Source organism: Mustela nigripes, chromosome 2 (genome assembly GCF_022355385.1).
Source record: "Mustela nigripes isolate SB6536 chromosome 2, MUSNIG.SB6536, whole genome shotgun sequence".
NCBI lineage: Eukaryota > Metazoa > Chordata > Mammalia > Carnivora > Mustelidae > Mustela > Mustela nigripes.
This window is the reverse complement of record NC_081558.1, coordinates 6,671,809-6,689,987: the sequence shown is the minus strand read 5'-3', so window position 1 is coordinate 6,689,987 and position 18,179 is coordinate 6,671,809. Positions and strand designations below refer to the sequence as shown.

Genomic DNA, 18,179 nt, shown 5'->3' with positions numbered 1-18,179 from the left:
ATGCTCCAAATCCAAGTTAGAACTCATTTGTGAGGAAGTAAGAGAGAAGATTGAGGACATAGTTTTTGGCCAGCAGAGAGGGCAGAAAGATCATCAGATAAATTATGTGGAAGTTAATTGTTTAAAAGTGTGTAGAAACTAGGAGAGAGCAGTCATAGACTTCAGGATTAGGTGAAAGAGGATATGCAAGATTCAAGAGTAAATTTTAGAATCGAAGTTTTTTCCCTTGGGATCCATAAAACTTCTTAGTCCTGGGGCCAAGAGATCCATCACAAACAAGAGGTCACTCTACTGAGAAGTCTTCCCAAAGCCCCCTTCACATCCTTGTTCCTCAAGCTGTAGATGAAGGGGTTCAGCATGGGGGTGACCACAGTGTACATCACCGAAGCCACAGAGACTTGCTGGGGGGAATGAGTTACTGCAGAAGTGAAGTAGACCCCAACACCTGTCCCATAAAATAAAGAAACTACTGAGAGGTGAGACCCACAGGTGGAAAATGCTTTTTGCTTCCCCCCCAATGAAGACATCTTCCTAATGGATGAAGCAATCTGTGAGTAGGAGAAAAGGATCCCAACAAGGGGAAAAACACCCAGCACACCAGTCATAAAGTAGATCAGTGTGCTGTTTAGGAAGGTATCAGAGCAGGCCAGCTTGAGAATCTGTGTCAGTTCACAGAAGAAATGTGGAATTTCAAGATCTCTGCAAAAGCTTAGATGCATCATCAGAGAGATGTGAAGAAGGGATGTCATGACACCAACAAACCAGGTCATAAAAACCAGCAGGCCACAAAGGCGGGCATTCATGATGAGTGTGTAGTGCAGGGGGTGGCAGATGGCCACAAACCGGTCATAGGCCATTACAGTCAGGAGTAGAGTGTCCAGGATAGGAAAGAACATGGAAAAATAGACCTGCGAGAGGCAGTCCATGTAGGAGATGGCTTTGTTCTCTGTGTGGATGTTCAGCAGCACCTTGGGCACTATGGTGGTGCTGAAACAGATGTCGACCAAAGACAGGTTGGAGAGGAAGAAGTACATGGGGGTGTGGAGGTGGGGGTCAGAGCAGATGGCCAGGATGATGAGCAAGTTCCCAAGCACAGTGACTAAGAACATGGACAGGAACAGCCCGAATATGAAGGGCTGTAGTTCTGGATCCTCAGAGAGCCCAAGGAGGATGAACTCTAAAATTCCTGTTCGGTTTCTTGCTTCCATGTACCTGATAGAACTACAAAGGAAGAGACAAGAGCAACATGAATGAGCAGCAAACTGGTACCCTCCATGTAATAAAAATGTTGGCCATGCCTTTCACTCAAGTTATTTATGAAGTCAGTCACTTTGTCTAAGTGTTGGGTCTCCTTTCACTTATAAGTGAAATCTGAAAAAAATGGAATCTCTTATGCCATCCACTTATCTTGAGCAAACTAAGTCAGCTAGAGATGGACAAATATATGATTTCACTTGTATGTGGAATTTAAGAAACAAAACAAACAATTACAGTGGAAAGAGAGAGGAAAACCAGAGTGCCTGGGTGGCTCAGTAGGTTAAGCATCAGTTTTCAGCTCAGATCATGATCTTAGTGTCCTGGGTTCCAGGCCCATGTTGAGCTACCTGCTCAGCAGGGAGTCTGCTTCTCCTCCCTCTGCCCTTCCTACTCTCATGCTCTCTCTCTTTCTCCCTCTCTAATAAATCAATAAAATCTTAAAGAGAGAGAGAGAGAGAGAAACCAAGAAACAGACTCTTAACTATAGAGAAGAAGCTGATGGTTACCAGAGGAGGGACTGGTAGGGGGTTGGGTTAAATAGGCGATGGGGATTAAAGAGTACATTTGTTGTGATGAACATGAGGTGTTGAATGAATGTGTTGAATCAGGGACACCCAGGAGGCTCATTCAGTTAAGCATCTGCCTTTGGCTCCAGTTGTGATCCCAGGGTCCTGGGATGGAGCCCTGCATTGGGCTCCCTGCTGACCTGGGAGCCTGCTTCTCCCTCTGCCACTCCCCCTGCTTTTGCTGTTTCTCTCTGTCAAATAAAGGAAATCTGAAAAAAAAAATAACACAAAAACAACAACAACAAAAAACCCAAAAACCAAAAAAAGAGAAAGTGTTGAATCTCTAAATTATACTTGAAACTAATATTATACTATATGTTAACTAACTGGAATTTAAATAAAAACAACCCCCCCCAAAAATTGAAAAAAAAAATCCATTTTACAACAACAGAAGTAAAATGCAATTCTACAGCATCGACTTTAGAATTCATAATTACCTATCTTTTTAAAATTTTTTTAAATTTAAATTCAATTTACTCAGCATATATTATATTTTTAGTTTCAGGGGTAGAATTTAATGATTCATCAGTTGCATGTATCACCCAGTGCTCATTACATCAAGTGCCCTCCTCAATGCCCATCACCTAATTACCCCATCTCCTCCTCCTGACCTCCCCTCCAGCAACCCTCAGTTTGTTTCCTAGAGTTAATTATCCCTTATGGTTTGCCTCCCTCTCTGTTTTATCCTAACCACCTCTCTTAAGCATCCATTTTATAGAAAGCCTGTCACATGTTTATGGAGCCTCAAAAATGGCACATCAACATTATGTACCTCCTAGTAGGAGGCACCAGAAAGGATCCAATGCTACTTCCCTGAGATTCCTGCCAAGGATGCAGGACTTCAAACTAAAGACTAGGGAGCATTGGACAAACCCAAATTGAGGGACATTCTACACAAGTTCTGACCTGTGCCCTTCAAAAATGCCAATGTCATCAGATACAAAGATAGTCTAGAACTGTTCCAGATTAAAGGAAGCTTAAGAGATGTGTCAACCAAGAAATGCATGATCCTGGACCTTTGTTTGCTTCAGGATAATTTTCAAAATAGGAATGAGTTCTGTAAATTTGTAGTAGTATTATATCAAAGTTACTATCTTGATTTTGATCATTGTATTGTGGTTGTGTGAGGAAAATGTCCTTGTTTTTAGGGAATACCAAAGAGTTAGAGGTAAAGAGGTAGCATATCTGCAGTGTGACTTACTTGCAAACGGTTCTGAAAACACATATGAAGAAGAGAAAGAGAGAAAAATGGTTGAAGAAAAAGTAAAGGTGGTAAAATTTAACATTTGGGGGATCTGGTCAAGGATATACTTAGGAGCTCTTTATGTTGTTCTTCCAACTTTTCTGTCAATCTGAAATGAGGTCAAAATTAAAAGTTAAAAAGTAGCAGTTTCACACAATGCCCAGTCCAAAAAACAAAAACAAAAACAAAAACAAAACAACCAACCAACAACATAAAAACCCATCCATGATTGCATGGAGCACTGAGTGTGGTGAAAAAATAATGAATACTGTTATGCTGAAAATAAATAAAAAATTTTTAAATTAAAAAAAAAACCATCCATGAGATATTGTCAGGAAAGAGTCAAACTTCTAAGACTACTGCAGGTGAAGTAAACATTCATAGATTTAGAGCCCACTTTCACACTTCCCTAGAAACCTCAGCCAGGGGAAGTAGTCTAATGTGGTCCTAGATGAAACGCATTCTAGGTCTCAGGCAGAAGCAACACAAATCTCTTGGAAAGAGCTTTCACTTGAGGATGTCTGCCTCCGTGTCCGCAAGGGAGATTGGTCTGAGATTTTTCCATATTTTAACAGCCTTTCCATGCTTGCCTGTCAATGCTGGTGCCATCCGACTTCCCAGTCTTATTAAGGTTCACACCAGCCCTTCCCTTCTGAAGCACCAACACTTCTGCCTTCTTAGGAATTCTAAAAATGCTGTGATTCTTCCCCTAACCATGCCTGTGGAGCACTGCCCTCCCTGCCAGGGTTTTTGCATGCTTTTGTCTTTCCTGTGATCATCCCCGTCCTTATTTCTCAGATGAAACATCACTTCCTCAGAGGGGCCTTCTCTGAGCCCTCCCTCTCAGCCCACCATGTGTAGTTCCCTAATCCATGCCTTTATAGTCTCCTGCATTTTTCTTCGCTGCACAAATCATAACTATATATTCACATTTACGTATGGAATGCTTAATATCTGTCCCTCTCACCACTGAATCATAAACCACACAAGTTCAGATCACATGTTACAAAATTTACTTTTCCTCACGTTCCCCCATGCTTTGTACTCAAACGTCATGGAAAGTGGAATAAAGACTGAAACCAAAAATGATCACATATATTACAAACTAGAAAGCTAAAGGTTGATCTCACATTGACTGTGGAAGCAACAAACTGAAAAAGAAAAAGATTCATGGAGCATGAATCAATTGATGCAGAAAATAGTATAGCTTCAAAAGAAATCAAAATACATTTAATTAAATCAAACAGTTACTGATGGGAAGGGAACAGGGTAAAATTTTAGTCACAGGGAATCAAGAATACTGCCAAAAGGTGATCAAGAATAGCTATGCTAAAGCAAGGGTTAATCCAAGGTCCGTTATTAAACCCTAAGAAACAGACCAAGGAAACAAAAAGCTGAAAGGGGAAATAATGCCCACTGTTGTAATTATTTAACATTGTCTCCAATTATTCAAAAGAAATGCCCTAAGACAGAAAAGTGAATGCAATATATTAGGAAATCAGAAGAAAATCTGGCCGCTGTCAGCTGCTGCAATACTGAAGAAAGTCAACTTAAACACAATGAGGATGAATCAGTGTCATTAACCTCTTATGGATCTGTAAACAACTGTTAGGAAAGACAAGAGAAAGGCCTGTTCACAATTGCAATGACAACATAGATAACACCTGGCACGGAGTGAGCGTTCAGTACATATTTCATGAATCACAGAGTGTATACAGCCTGGTAGAAACCAAGTCATGGTGATGGTGGGGTGGAGAAGCAGATATCCTTCTGAACAGAGATTCTTCAATTATTGCACGCACTAGAATCACCTAGAGGATTTGCTAAAACAGATTTCTGGGTCTCCCGCCCAGAGTTTTGTCAGCAGGTCTTGGGCAGGGACTGGGAAGATGCATTTCTTTTTTTTTCTTTTCTTTTTTTTTTTTTTTTTAAGATTTTTAAAATTTATTTGACAGAGAGAGAAAGAGAACACAATTAGGCAGAGAGGCAGGTATCGGGGAGGAGAGAGGAAGCAGGCTCCCCGCTGAGCAGAGAGCCTGATGTGGGGCTTGATCCCAGGATCCTGAGATCATGACCTGAGCCGAAGGCAGAGGCTCAACCCACTGAGCCACCCAGGTGCCCCAGAAGATGCATTTCTTTTTTTTTTTTTTTTAAAGATTTTATTTATTTACTTGAGAGAGAGACACTGAGAGAGAGCATTAACGAGGAGAAGGTCAGAGAGAGAAGCAGACTCCCCATGGAGCTGGGAGCCTGATGCGGGACTCGATCCCCGGACTCCAGGATCATGACCTGAGCTGAAGGCAGTCGTCCAACCAACTGAGCCACCCAGGCATCCCGCAGAAGATGCATTTCTAACAAGCTCCCAGGAGATGCTGCTGAGGCTGCTCCAGGAACCCCATTTTGAGAGCTACCACACTAGAGAAGCACAAGGAAGCCATGAGCAGGTGGGTTAGAAACTCTTAAGAGTCCACTTGAGGGAATGCCCATGCCAGTGACACTGAGAAGTCGCTAGTTTCCAGAATGAGGGCCCATTTGAGCTGGCAGCAACAGAAAATAGTAGCAGCAGAATCCAAAAAGACATAAATAACCAGGGAAATAAATTCCAGAGGTTAAAAAAAAAAACCAGCCATGAGTCATTATCCATCCTATTACCTCCTTCCCCCAACCGATTTTTAATCCTCTTTTTCACACCCAGTACTCACTAGGACAGTGTGACTCAACTGGTTGGCACTGCATAAAGAAATATTGGTGAAACCTCTTTCTCCTCTACTAGATGTGGATGACAGATTCTATACCAGAGTATAGCAGGGAGACAGAACCTGTCACCAAGTCATATCCGTGAGAGGCACAGGGGTGGTCTCCTCCTGGTCAGGTGTCACTGAACTATGGGTGAGGATGCTAGGGAAGTGTTTATGGTTTCTAGAGTCCCTGGGGGGATGATTTCTCATTGCTCTTCATTAAATAAATTGTTCCTCTGATGGGCTATTCTTCAAGTCATTCAACTCCTTTGGGGTAATGAGAAAATGGTAGAACAGACCCATGTGTGCTAATTCTGTTTTCCAGGAAGGCATCTTTGGAGCCAGATGAATCTCTCTGCCCCCATGGGCTTATTAGTTCTTGGAAGAGCTTTCATCACTATGGATTTGCCTTTGAGGAAAAGAGGTTCCCCCTCAGGAATGTGTCCTTGCTGCAAAGAACCATCTCCCATAGCCACAGAACCTGGGATCTGTCTCAAAGTAACCCAGAAGAAAGAAAGTTGCACCTGTCTCAGTGAATCTCGTGTGACCATACTGTGACTGTATGGTATTGAACACGGGTATGTAGATAAACAGTCCTGCTTCAAGAGAGGGAGGGTCAACCGTGTAAAATGATGACACTAGTCAAGTAGTAAAGGCTGAACAATGCCCTTTGGATTTATTAACATGGAAAATAATAGATAGAGTGATTTGGTAAAGGGGTGGGGAGGAGTCTGCTTATACAGGGACTGGGGGGTGACTCAGCAGTGAAAAAGTTGACCTCTTGAGTTGCAGAAGAGTGACCTCTTCATCTGTCAAGAATGTTCTCAATAGAGGGAGGGTAATACCATGTATTTTTTTCATTTTGGACATGAGAAAATATTTAAATGACAAAGGAAGCACTCCAGTTGATGGTACAAATTAAACTGATATTCCATGATTTACCATAAAAACAAGTTCTGCCATATGTGTTTTTTTACATTCTTCACATAATCTTTATTTATTTATTTATTTATTTTTAAATTTATTTTCAGCGTAACAGTATTCATTGTTTTTGCACCACACCCAGTGCTCCATGCAATCCGTGCCCTCTCTAATACCTACCACCTGGTTCCCCCAACCTCCCACCCCCTGCCCCTTCAAAACCCTCAGATTGTTTTACAGAGTCCATAGTCTCTCATAGTTCACCTCCCCTTCCAATTTCCCCCAACTGGCTTCTCCTCTCCATCTCCCCATGTCCTCCATGCTATTTGTTATGCTCCACAAATCAGTGAAACCATATGAAAATTGACTCTCTCTGCTTGACTTATTTCACTCAGCATAATCTCTTTCAGTCCCGTCCATGTTGCTACAAAAGTTGGGTATTCATCCTTTCTGATGGAAGCATAATACTCCATAGTGTATATGGACTACATCTTCCTTATCCATTTGTCCATTGAAGGGCATTTTGGTTCTTTCCACAGTTTGGCGACCGTGGCCATTGCTGCTATAACATTGGGGTACAGATGCCCCATCTTTTCACTCCATCTTTTATCTTTGGGGTAAATACCCAGTAGTGCAATGGCAGGGTCATAGGGAAGCTCTATTTTTAATTTCTTGAGGAATCTCCACACTGTTTTCCATAGTGGCTGCACCAACTTGCATTCCCACCAACAGTGTAAGAGGGTTCCACTTCCTCCACATTCTCTCCAGCACATATTGTTTCCTGTCTTGCTAATTTTGGCCATTCTAACTGGTGTAAGGTGGTATCTTAAAGTGGTTTTAATTTGAATCTCCCTGATCTGCCATATGTTTTTAAATGAATAAATCAAGGGCACTTGGGTGGTTCAGTTTGTTAAGCATTGACTCTGATCTCAGCTCAGGTCTTGATCTCGGGTTCATGAGTTCAAGCCATGAGTTGGGTATGGAACTTACTTTAAAAATGTTTAAAAATGAATAAATCATTTATTTTACAAAGTATTTACTCTTAATTATAAGTGAAATGTATTATTTTTAATTAGTTGAGTAAATTAAAACTGGAATGATGAAATCAAAGTCATATGTATTATTAACACAACTTTAGTGACTAGATGAAATTTCCTGTCAACAAGTATAAATAGCTTTCTACCATATGTGTGTGTGTGTGTGTGTGTATAAAACTGAACAAATAGCATGGAGGACATGGGGAGTTGGAGAGGAGAAGCCAGTTGGGGGAAATTGGAAGGGGAGGTGAACCATGAGAAACTATGGACTCTGAAAAACAATATGAGGGTTTTGAAGGGGTGGGGGGTGGGAGGTTGGGGAACCAGGTGGTGGGTATTAGAGAGGGCACGGATTGCATGGAGGACTGGGTGTGGTGCAAAAACAATGAATACTGTTACGCTGAAAAGAAATAAAAAATTAAACAAAACAAAACAAAACAACTTAAAAAGCATTTGTAATCTCAGTGGTATAACCCAACAGCCATTGGAACCATAACTACAAGACTTCAAATAATATATGGGAAATTTCTTCATCCCTTTTAGTAAATAGTCTTAGAGAGCAAAAACTTCATAATAGCAAGATTCAAAAAACCTATGACATGAATTCGTATTTTTAGACTATGAACAGAACACATTGCTTAATAAATTTAGAAATTCTTTGAGACAAAAATGTATCAAAACATTAATTGGACAGGGTCTCTTATACCACAAGACTCAGTTAAAGAAAATTATGTCCATTTTTTCAAAATTTGAATCAAGTGCTGTGTGATATTCTTTAGACTGTGGACAATTATACAGTTGAAAATTCTATCTTAAAAATATCCTTTTTCGACTTTTCCTGATATTTTCCTAACAAAATTTTGAGAACTGAAAAATATGTTTTGTCATCCATCTAAAAAATCTTTCTCTTTATTTTCTGTGTAAGGTACTGACCAATACATGTAGCTGATCAAAGTTCTAAGAACAAATCTGGAAAAAAAGGCTTCAAAACATCTGTTGGTTATACACCCATGTTCATAGAAGTTTATTCACATAGACAAAAGCTGGAAGCAACTAAAGTATCCACTGTGAGACTCACAGATGAACAAAGTGTCGTGTAAACATACGGGGAATATTATTCACCCTAAAAAAGGAAGAAGTTCTGACACACACTACAACATGGATGAACATTGGAGACATTGTTCTAAGTGACATAGGGCACTCCTGAAACTGAAAACATAGACAGAAACTATATGACTCTGTTTATGGGAAGTTCCTAGGGTAGTAAAATTCAGAGAGACAGAGAGGAGATGGCGGGATCCAGGGGTGGGGCAGGGAGTGGGGGTAGTCATTGTCTCATGGGGACAGAGTCTCAGCTTGGAAAGATGAGAAAGTTCTGGAGATGGATGGAGGGGATGGTTGCACAACAATGTGAATGTACCTAATGCCACTGAGCTGTGTACTAAAAGTGGTTAAAATGGTACCTTTTTTTTTTTAAAGATTTTATTTATTTATTTGACAAAGATCACAAGCAGGCAGAGAGGCAGACAGAGTGGGGGGAGGCGGGGAGCAGACTCCCCGCTGAGCAGAGAGCCGGATGCAGGGCTCAATCCCAGGATGCTGGGATCATGACCCAATCTGAAGGCAGAGGCTTTAACCCACTGAGCCACCCAGGCGCCCCAAAATGGTAACTTTGATATATTTTTTATTAATATATAATTATTAATATATATTATATTTATTATATGCTTTATATAATATAGTGTGTGAAAAATAATATGGAAAATAATAGAAAGAGTGATCTGGTGAAATAGTGGGGAATTCCCAGTGCTTATATATGATATACCATATAATATATACACATACACACACATATATATAATATACAGTGATACATATTATATATATATAAGAAGTTGTCTGACTTCTAAAATTGATGCATGTTCATTTTTTTAAAAATATTTATTTATGGGTTGCCTGGGTGGCTCAGTGGGTTGAGCCTCTGCCTTAGGCTCAGGTCATGATCTCAGGGTCCTGGGATTGAGCCCCACATTGGGCTCTCTGCTCAGCAGGGAGCCTGCTTCCCCCTCTCTCTGCCTGCTTCTCTGCCTACTTGTGATCTCTCTCTCTCTCAAATAAATAAATAAAATCTTTTAAAAAATTAAAAATATACATTTATTTATTTCAGAGAGAGAGAGCAGGAGGAAGAGCAGAGAGAGAGAATCTCAAGCAGACTCCCCACTGAGTGACAAGTCAGGACGTGGGGCTTGATCTCAGGACTCTAGGATCATGACCTGAGCCGAAATCAACAGTTGGACTCTTAACTGACTGAGCCACCCAGGGCATAAAAATGAAAATAGTTCATTTTTACTATTAATGACTTACATGTGTTGTCCCATTACGAAAAGTAGTTGCTATCAACAGCATCTCATTATTATTAAGGGATGCAATCAAAATTATCCTTGAAATCTGTCTAGGAATAATGATTCTGTTGCTTGAGAGGGCATGTGTGAACTAAGGATGTGTCCTGGAAATCCTTCAAGTGAATGTCTTAATTAAAATATAGCAGATAGGATAAAAAAAATCATAGGTTTCTATAGCTTGATGATGCTCTGTGGTGGTTATACTTGCATACTGCCAACAAGATTGAGCTCTGGAACAATTCCAGCACCCCAGAAATATACGTTACTCCCCAAGATCATCATTATTCCAACATCCATCACCAGAGATTTGCTTTGTCCATTTGGGGCCTTTATATAAATGAGATCATGCTGGAAAAACATTTAAAAGAATGATTCCAGGACATCTGGGTAGCTCAGTGGGTTAAGCATCTGCCTTTAGCTCAGGCGGTGATCCCAGAGTCCTGGGATGAGTCCTGCATTGGGCTCCCTGCTCTGTGGGGGAGCCTGCACTCCTCTCCCTGCCTCTGCTTCTCTCTCTTGGCCTCTCATGAATAAATAAATAAAATCTTAAAAAAAAAAAAAAAAGACTTGACTAAAGATGTTTCTCAATCCTTAGATTTGTAAAGAAACTGGAGATGAAGTGAGATGTTCCTTAAAGGAGGCTGTGTACCCTGGAGGCCACACCCAAGAGGAAAGGAATATTTTAGGGAGAAAACATCCCAGTAGGGACTGAGGAGTGGGGCTGGAAGACGTGCATGTATGTCCGGGGGTGGGGGGAACCGGAGCCGGTGGAAGTTGTACAGATCCTACATGTGGCTCCAACTCTGCTCTCAGGGTATAGACATGGCACTAATTCACCTTCCTGCCCCTTGAGAGGGGGTGGGGAGTCTCCAGAAACAATCAAAACAGCAATTTAATGAGAAGGGAGGGAATTCAGCCACAAAGAATCCTCCTGTGCCCTTCACCTCAGGGTCGCCTCTCCCTTGTCAGAAGGAAATGCCCTTGGGTCAGGCCAGGTGTCATTGTGGCCCTGGGCCCCCGTGCTTAGTGGTCCCTGTTTCTCTGCCCTTATTTGTCTTCCATTGGGAGAAGCTAATATAACAGTGCCCAAATCTTCAGCAGTACCATTGTGCTGCCCTAGCGTTGCTCAGAAACTGCAGTGGCAAAGAGGTAAGACGAGGACCGAAGACTTCACTTGCATGCTTTCCTGGCACATAGGTAGAAATGCAGAGAGGAAAAGCCCACCCAAATCAAGAAAAAGTCCCTGGCTCTGGACAGGACTGTCAGAGCCCCACTGCGCTTGATGTCCTCACCTCATCTCCAGCTCTGTTCTCCTTTCCCTGCCTCTTAGTTCTCGGTCTCCCCCTCGGTCTCTACCCACTTGAGCATCCCTCCCTTTTATTTTCTAGAGGGAGCTTGACACATGTAGGAAGTGTCTCCCTTATGCCTAACACTGAGCTAGGTACCGCATATAAGGAGGAAACTACAATGCTTTGCTTCCCTGAGAAGATGAAAGCCTCAGGATCAAACCCATGCAGGCACTGTGACAGCTTGCCCCACATGTAGCCGGTGTCTAGAAGGTACAGAGGAGGTGCAAAGAGAGAGTGGTCAGCACTGCCTGGGGCACATCAATGAAGATTTCAGGATTTCAGGACAGAGCATGGGAGGAGACATAGGACTTTCCCAGGTGAATAGGCAGGAAGAAGTCTCCAGGGGAAGGTAAATGCAAAGGTCCAGAGCTACAAAATTGCATAGGATGTACCTAGAATCGTAAGAACTGTCGAGTAACTGATGTCAAAGCCGTAGTTTCTGATAGATAAAAATGTGACTCTCATACAAATATATGGTGAGTATTTGTCAAAGACTTACTTATTAATAAGGGAGCCAAAGAGAGTAAAGCTAGTTTGCAGAGCATTTGAGGAACAGGGATTTATACAGGTAGGAAAGGAATAATGAAATGAGGTTTCCAAGCTGGATGCAGAAATAGGCTCTCTGCTCAGCTTCTCTCTCTACCTCAGCCTCTCCCCCTGCTCATGTCCTTTCTCTCTCTGAAAGGAATAAATATTTTTTTAAAAAGTGCTCGTAAAAAAGGGGATAGGGCATTGCCATAAAAATGTTGTGAGGCTCTGGCACCTTGTTTAGATTCTTAAAAATTGGGGCACCTGGGTGGCTTAGTTCGTTAAGTGTCTGACTTTGACTCAGGTCATGATCTCGGTGTCCTGGGATTGGAGCCCCATGTGTGGCTCCCTGGTCAGCAGGGAGTCTGTTTCTCCTTCTCCTTCTGCCCCTGCCACTGACTCATGTGCTCATGCTCTCTCTCTCTTTCTCTCAAATAAATAAATAAAATCTTAAAATTTTTTTTTTAAAAAACCCTGTAGCTTTTGGCATTATCTTCTTTACCAGATAGAGATTCATTGTCCCACAGGGCAAGGAACAATAACCATTGGGGTGATCTTCTTAGCTGAATAGAAACATTTTGCATCTCTACTAGACAAAAATCACTTGAAGTTTATTAATCTCTATGTGTTAGCACTGATGTCACACAGTCCAGGTCTCAAGCAAATGAAGGGACGTTCCCTCAGGAAATGGGAGAATTAGGGGTGCCTGGGCGGCTCAGTGGGTTAAAGCCTCTGCCTTCAGCTCAGGTCACGATCTAAGGGTCCTGGGATCGAGCCCCGCATCCGGTTCTCTACTCAGCAGGGAGCCTGCTTCCCTCTCTCTGCCAGCCTACTTGTGATACCTCTCTCTCTGTCAAATAAATAAATAAAATCTTTTTTTTTTTTTAATGGGAGAATTAAGTTGGCCCATTCTGCAATACTTCAAGGTAGTGTTCAAAAGAAATGCAGCCATCCTATTGAGTAATTTAAAAGTTTTGGGTAATTTCCTCCTTAATACAAAGGATGGATCAGAAGACAGGAGGGGATTGGGGGAATCAGTGATGAGGCCAGAGCAAGAAGACAGGGGCCAAACCGTGAAGGGAGTGGAGTTAGGACCTTCCCCTGGAGGGATACCGAGCGGCTGAAAGACTTTTTTTTTTTTTTTTTAAGATTTTATTTATTTATTTGACAGAGAGAGAGATCACAAGCAGGCAGAGAGGCAAGCAGAGAGAGGAGGAAGCAGGCTCCCTGCTGAGTAGAGAGTCCGATGTGGGGCTCGATCCCAGGACCCTGAGATCATGACCTGAGCTGAAGGCAGAGGATTAACCCACTGAGCCACCCAGGCACCCAGCTGAAAGACTTTTAAAAGATGTGAACAATGATGAGGTGGGAACCATGCTGACCTCTCCTGCATAATGGGCAAAGAGGGTGCCAGTCCATGTGTGGCCCATATGAGAAGCTATAAGGACCTGAATTAAAGCCCCACTGGTGAGTGAAGGTGTTCAGTGAAAATTTTTGTTGCCATTTTGATACCAAGGACAGACAGATTCTCCCAAAATACCGATCTTCAGGATAAGTTTTGCATCACAGCCATCCTTACCCATTCCTGACTCCTCATGTCCTACTGCATGGAAGGTCTCAGATGCTCCTACTAGCAAAGTTCCTCTCATTTGTCTTGCTACTATCCATGGAGTCCCAAAGCAATCAAATTTGCATTTGCCATCTAGGCTAATTATATTCTTCTCACATCTGAAGAATAAGCCCTAAATCGAATCTTTCATTCTGCATGCCTGCCACATGCACACCCCACCACCACCACCACAACTGAGAGCACATACTCAGAATCAAAGCATGGATCTCCAGCACTTTGCCGGAGACATCAGCACGTCCACCTTCCATCACTGGCCTGCAGACGGTGAACATTACTCCCAGTTCACCATCAGACTCATTAATGCTGCATCCCAGTGGAGAGGTTTTAGTTCTGCAGGCTGTTACCTTTTAGTTGCAATCATCAGATACAATTCAAACGCTTCTGTGATGGGAAATATTTGGTCAATTCTGGGTATATGTGTGTGTGAGGGTATTTCTGTCCAGGAGATGGACATTCAGACCCCTCGACAGAGTGAAGAAGATTGCTCTTTCTGATGTGGGTGCGCCTCATCAGAGCTACTGCAGGCCTGTAGAGATCAAAAAGGCTGAGTAAGAGATCATTCCGTCTTCCTGACTGCCTTCTGGCTGGCTTGTCCCCTTGCAAAACTCGAGCCTGCCAGGCTTTTCAGACCAGAAACCACGCCAACAGCTCTGATTCTCAGGCCTTCAGGCTCCACCTATAAATACCGGTCGCAGATCTGTTGGTTCTGTGTTTCTGGAGAATCCTTATTTTATAGCTTCTTCCCCTAGTTTCATCTCTGGATTTTTGTTTCTTTTACTGCTGCTTTCCCTTTTCTTCCCTCTTCCAAACTCCATTCCCTCTCTCCACCTGGCATAATGGCTCATGCTATCTTTTATTTAGGGATTACTGTGTTCCTGACCTGCCCAGGGGAACAGGGAGAAGAAGGGGCCATCCTGAAATCGGCTCAAGTACATGAATATATTTCTCCATAATTTTTTTTATTATCACAAAGTAATATATGCTAATTATGGAAAATTAAGAAGACATAGAAAAAGAGGGAAAAAAAGAAAATAGGCACCTAGACTCTTACCTCTCAGGAAAAGCAAGGTGGACACTCTGGTGAGTTTCTTTCCATTACAATTTACCTCTGGATGGCCCCTGTTCTCAGTAAACATCTCTTTAGTCTTCCCATTTCATTCTCTTTTTTCTACGTTCCACTCTACCATGGACACTTTGCTATGTTAGTTAAGGTTTCCTAATTGTCCTATTTAGGTTTTGAAAATATGCACTAATATAAACATTATGTCTGACAGCAATACTTCCAACAGCATACTCTAACTTGGCAACACCTGGCAAATATTCTACTCCAACAGTAGAACTCCGATGCCAATATTCTAAATAATGTGATTGAACAGGAGACTCTACAGTGATTCTAGAGAACCATAAACAGCAATGCCATCAACAGTCTCATACCTAACTCTTTTTTTGTCCAATATAACCTTTTCGTTTTTTCTTACTGCTTTTATTTTCTTATTTTGTAGCTCTTTTGTAGTTTTCAGTTTTTACTTAAATCCCCGTTAATGTACAGTATAATATTAGTTTTCGATGTAGAATTTAGTGGTTCATCATTTACATACAACACTCAGTGCTCATCACGAGTGGCCTCCTTAAGGCCCATTCCCCATTTAGCCCATCCCCCACCATCCTCAGTTTGTTCTCTATAGTTAAGAGTCTGTTTCACGGTTTGCCTCTCTCCTTTTTCCCTCCCCATATTCATCTGTTTTGTTTCCTAAGTTCCACATAGAAGTGAAATCATACGGTATTTTTTCTCTGACTTTTCACTTAGCATAATATACTGTATCTCCATCCACGCTGTTGCAAATGGCAAGATTTCATTCTCTTTATGGCTGAGTAATACCACAGTGTATGTATACACCACATCTTTATCCATTCATCAGACAATGGACATTTGGGCTCTTTCCATAGTTTGGCTCTTGTTGATAATGCTGCTATAATCATCAGGGGCCATGTGTCCCTTTGCATCAGTATTTTTGTATCCTTTGGGTAAATACCCTGTGTTGCAACTGCTGGGTCATAGGGTAGCTCTATATTTAACTTTTTGAGGAACGCTTTCTAGAGTGGCTGCCCCAGTTTGCATTCCCACCAACAGTAGAAGAGTGTCCCCTTCCTCCACATTCTCACCAATACCTGGTGTTTCCTGTGTTGTTGATTTTAGTCATTCTGACAGGTGTGAGGTGGTATCTCATTGCAGTTTTGACTTGTATTTCCCTGACGATGAGTGATATTGAGCATCTTTTCATGCGTCTATTGCCCATCTGGATGTCTTCTTTGGAAAAATATCTACTTATGTCTTCTGCCCATTTTTTAACTGGGTTGTTTTTTGGGTGTTGAGGGTAATAAGTTCAACTGTTTTTAAAAGTTTTCTAATATATTAAACTGTATTTTTATATTTCCTTATAATTTTTCCCTCTCTCAGACTTTAATTCGCTTTTTAATGCCATTTGATATTATTATTTTTTTTGTGTGTGATGATTTAAAAATTTTTTTTAATTTTTTATTTTTTAAATTTCTTTTCAGTGTACCAGAATTCATTGTTTATGCACCACACCCAGTGCTCCATGCAATACATGCCCTCCATAATATCCACTACCAGGCTCAGCCAACTTCCCACCCCCTGCCCCTTCAAAACCCTCAGGTTGTTTTTCAGAGTCCATAGTCTCTCATGGTTCATCTCCCCCTCCGATTTCCCCGACTCCTTTCTCCTCTCCATCTCCCCATGTCCTCCATGTTATTTCTTATGCTCCACAAATAAGTGAAACCATATGATAATTGACTCTCTCCACTTGACTTATTTCACCCAGCATAATCTCTTCCAGTCCTGTCCACGTTGATACAAAAGTTGGGTATTCATCCTTTCTGATGGAGGCATAATACTCCATAGAGTGTATGGACCACATCTTCCTTATCCATTCGTCCATTGAAGGGTATCTTGGTTCTTTCCACAGTTTGGTGACCGTGGCCATTGCTGCTATAAACATTGGGGTACAGAGGGCCCTTCTTTTTACTCCATCTGTATCTTTGGGGTAAATACCCAGTAGTGCAATTGCAGGGTCATAGGGTATTATTTTTTTAAAAAGATTTTATTTCTTTACCTGAGAGAGAGAACATGAGCTGGGTGAGGGTGAGGGGCAGAGGGAGAAGCAGATTCCCCACTGAGCCCCGTTTCAGGGCTTGATCCTGGGACCCCAGGATCACAACTTGAGCTGAAGGTAGATGCCCCACCAACTGAGCTACCCAGGCCCCCTATCATTTGGTATTATTGATAAAACCGTAATTTATTGTATATACTTTAATCAACTGATCTAATTCTTTATAATCTATCACTACGCTGCTTAGGAACTTTGTATACATTTTTTTGAATGTATATAAAATTGAAGGCAACTGCCTCTGAGTCTAGAAATTTCCTCCTGTCACAGAGACCTAATATCCAAACATAAACTAAGGCTTCTTACTTTTTTTTTACCAGGTGAAATAAAAGGTAGGGCCTGCATTCCCTTTATGTTCATTTGGAAAACCTTCATGATAAATGGTGTGTCTTCCTAGTTAGAGGATTTTATGATAGGGAATTGTCTTTACTATACCCTGAAAATTTCTTCTGTTACTCTCACTCAACCAAAATATACAGAGAGCACCAGGTATTGTGTTAAGGGCTTGGGATATGAAATGAAAATGAAATAGAAAAGGCAGAGTTGTCCTAACCTAAAGAAATGGAAGGAACTACAATACGAACTTGCAGAGAATAATTAGAATGTATGGTTCGGGGGTGGGGAGGGTGTCTGATTTACTCTTTGGAATTGAAGCATATTGTGGTACCTTGATCATTATGATGGTGATTGAGGGACAAATTAGGACAGCAATGGAGGAGTTACTGTAATAATTAAAGAATTATCTATAAAATCTTTGCACAGCATCCTTATCAGAACCAAACAACACAGAGAATGTGCTGTTCCTAGATACTAATAAGATACCAGGCACACACTAGTTAGGCATGAGAACAAAAAATATTACTAAATTCTGCAAGTCTCGATGATCTCCTTCTTCTCTGTTTCCCTGGACTTGAAGAGACCACAGACACAAGGCAGGATGGAGATTCTCATGAGGGTAGTGGTCCTCTCATAGGAATTATACAGCAGAGGTGGGGCACCCATGCATGGGGGATGATGCAGAGGAGACCCCGACATGGTTTGGAACATTTATTTTTTTATTTTGTTTTGTTTTATTTTAATTTTTAAAAGATTTTACGTCTTTATTTGAGAGAGAGAGAGAATGAGCAGGTAAAGTGTCAGGCAGAGGGAGAAGCAGGCTGGGCTGAGCAGGGAGCCTAGCCTCCGCCCCTGATGCAGGGCAAAATTCCAGGACCCTGAGATCATGACCTGAGCTGAAGGCAGACGCTTAACCGACTGAGCCACCCAGGAGCCCTTTATTTTATTTTTTTAAGTTTTTATTTTTAAGCGATCTCCACACTC

The 18,179-nt window shown here is 41.6% G+C and overlaps 1 protein-coding gene across 1 annotated transcript; it reads right to left on the bottom strand.

Moving 5' to 3' along the window:
• Positions 1–269: 269 nt before the first annotated feature.
• LOC132010936 (olfactory receptor 7D2) lies at positions 270–3,335 on the bottom strand. Its single transcript, XM_059388933.1, has 2 exons — positions 3,297–3,335; positions 270–1,208 (listed from the first exon to the last, which is right to left on the bottom strand). The coding sequence occupies exon 2, from the start codon at positions 1,206–1,208 to the stop codon at positions 270–272; it is 939 nt and encodes a 312-aa protein (XP_059244916.1). The 5' UTR covers positions 3,297–3,335.
• Positions 3,336–18,179: the final 14,844 nt, after the last annotated feature.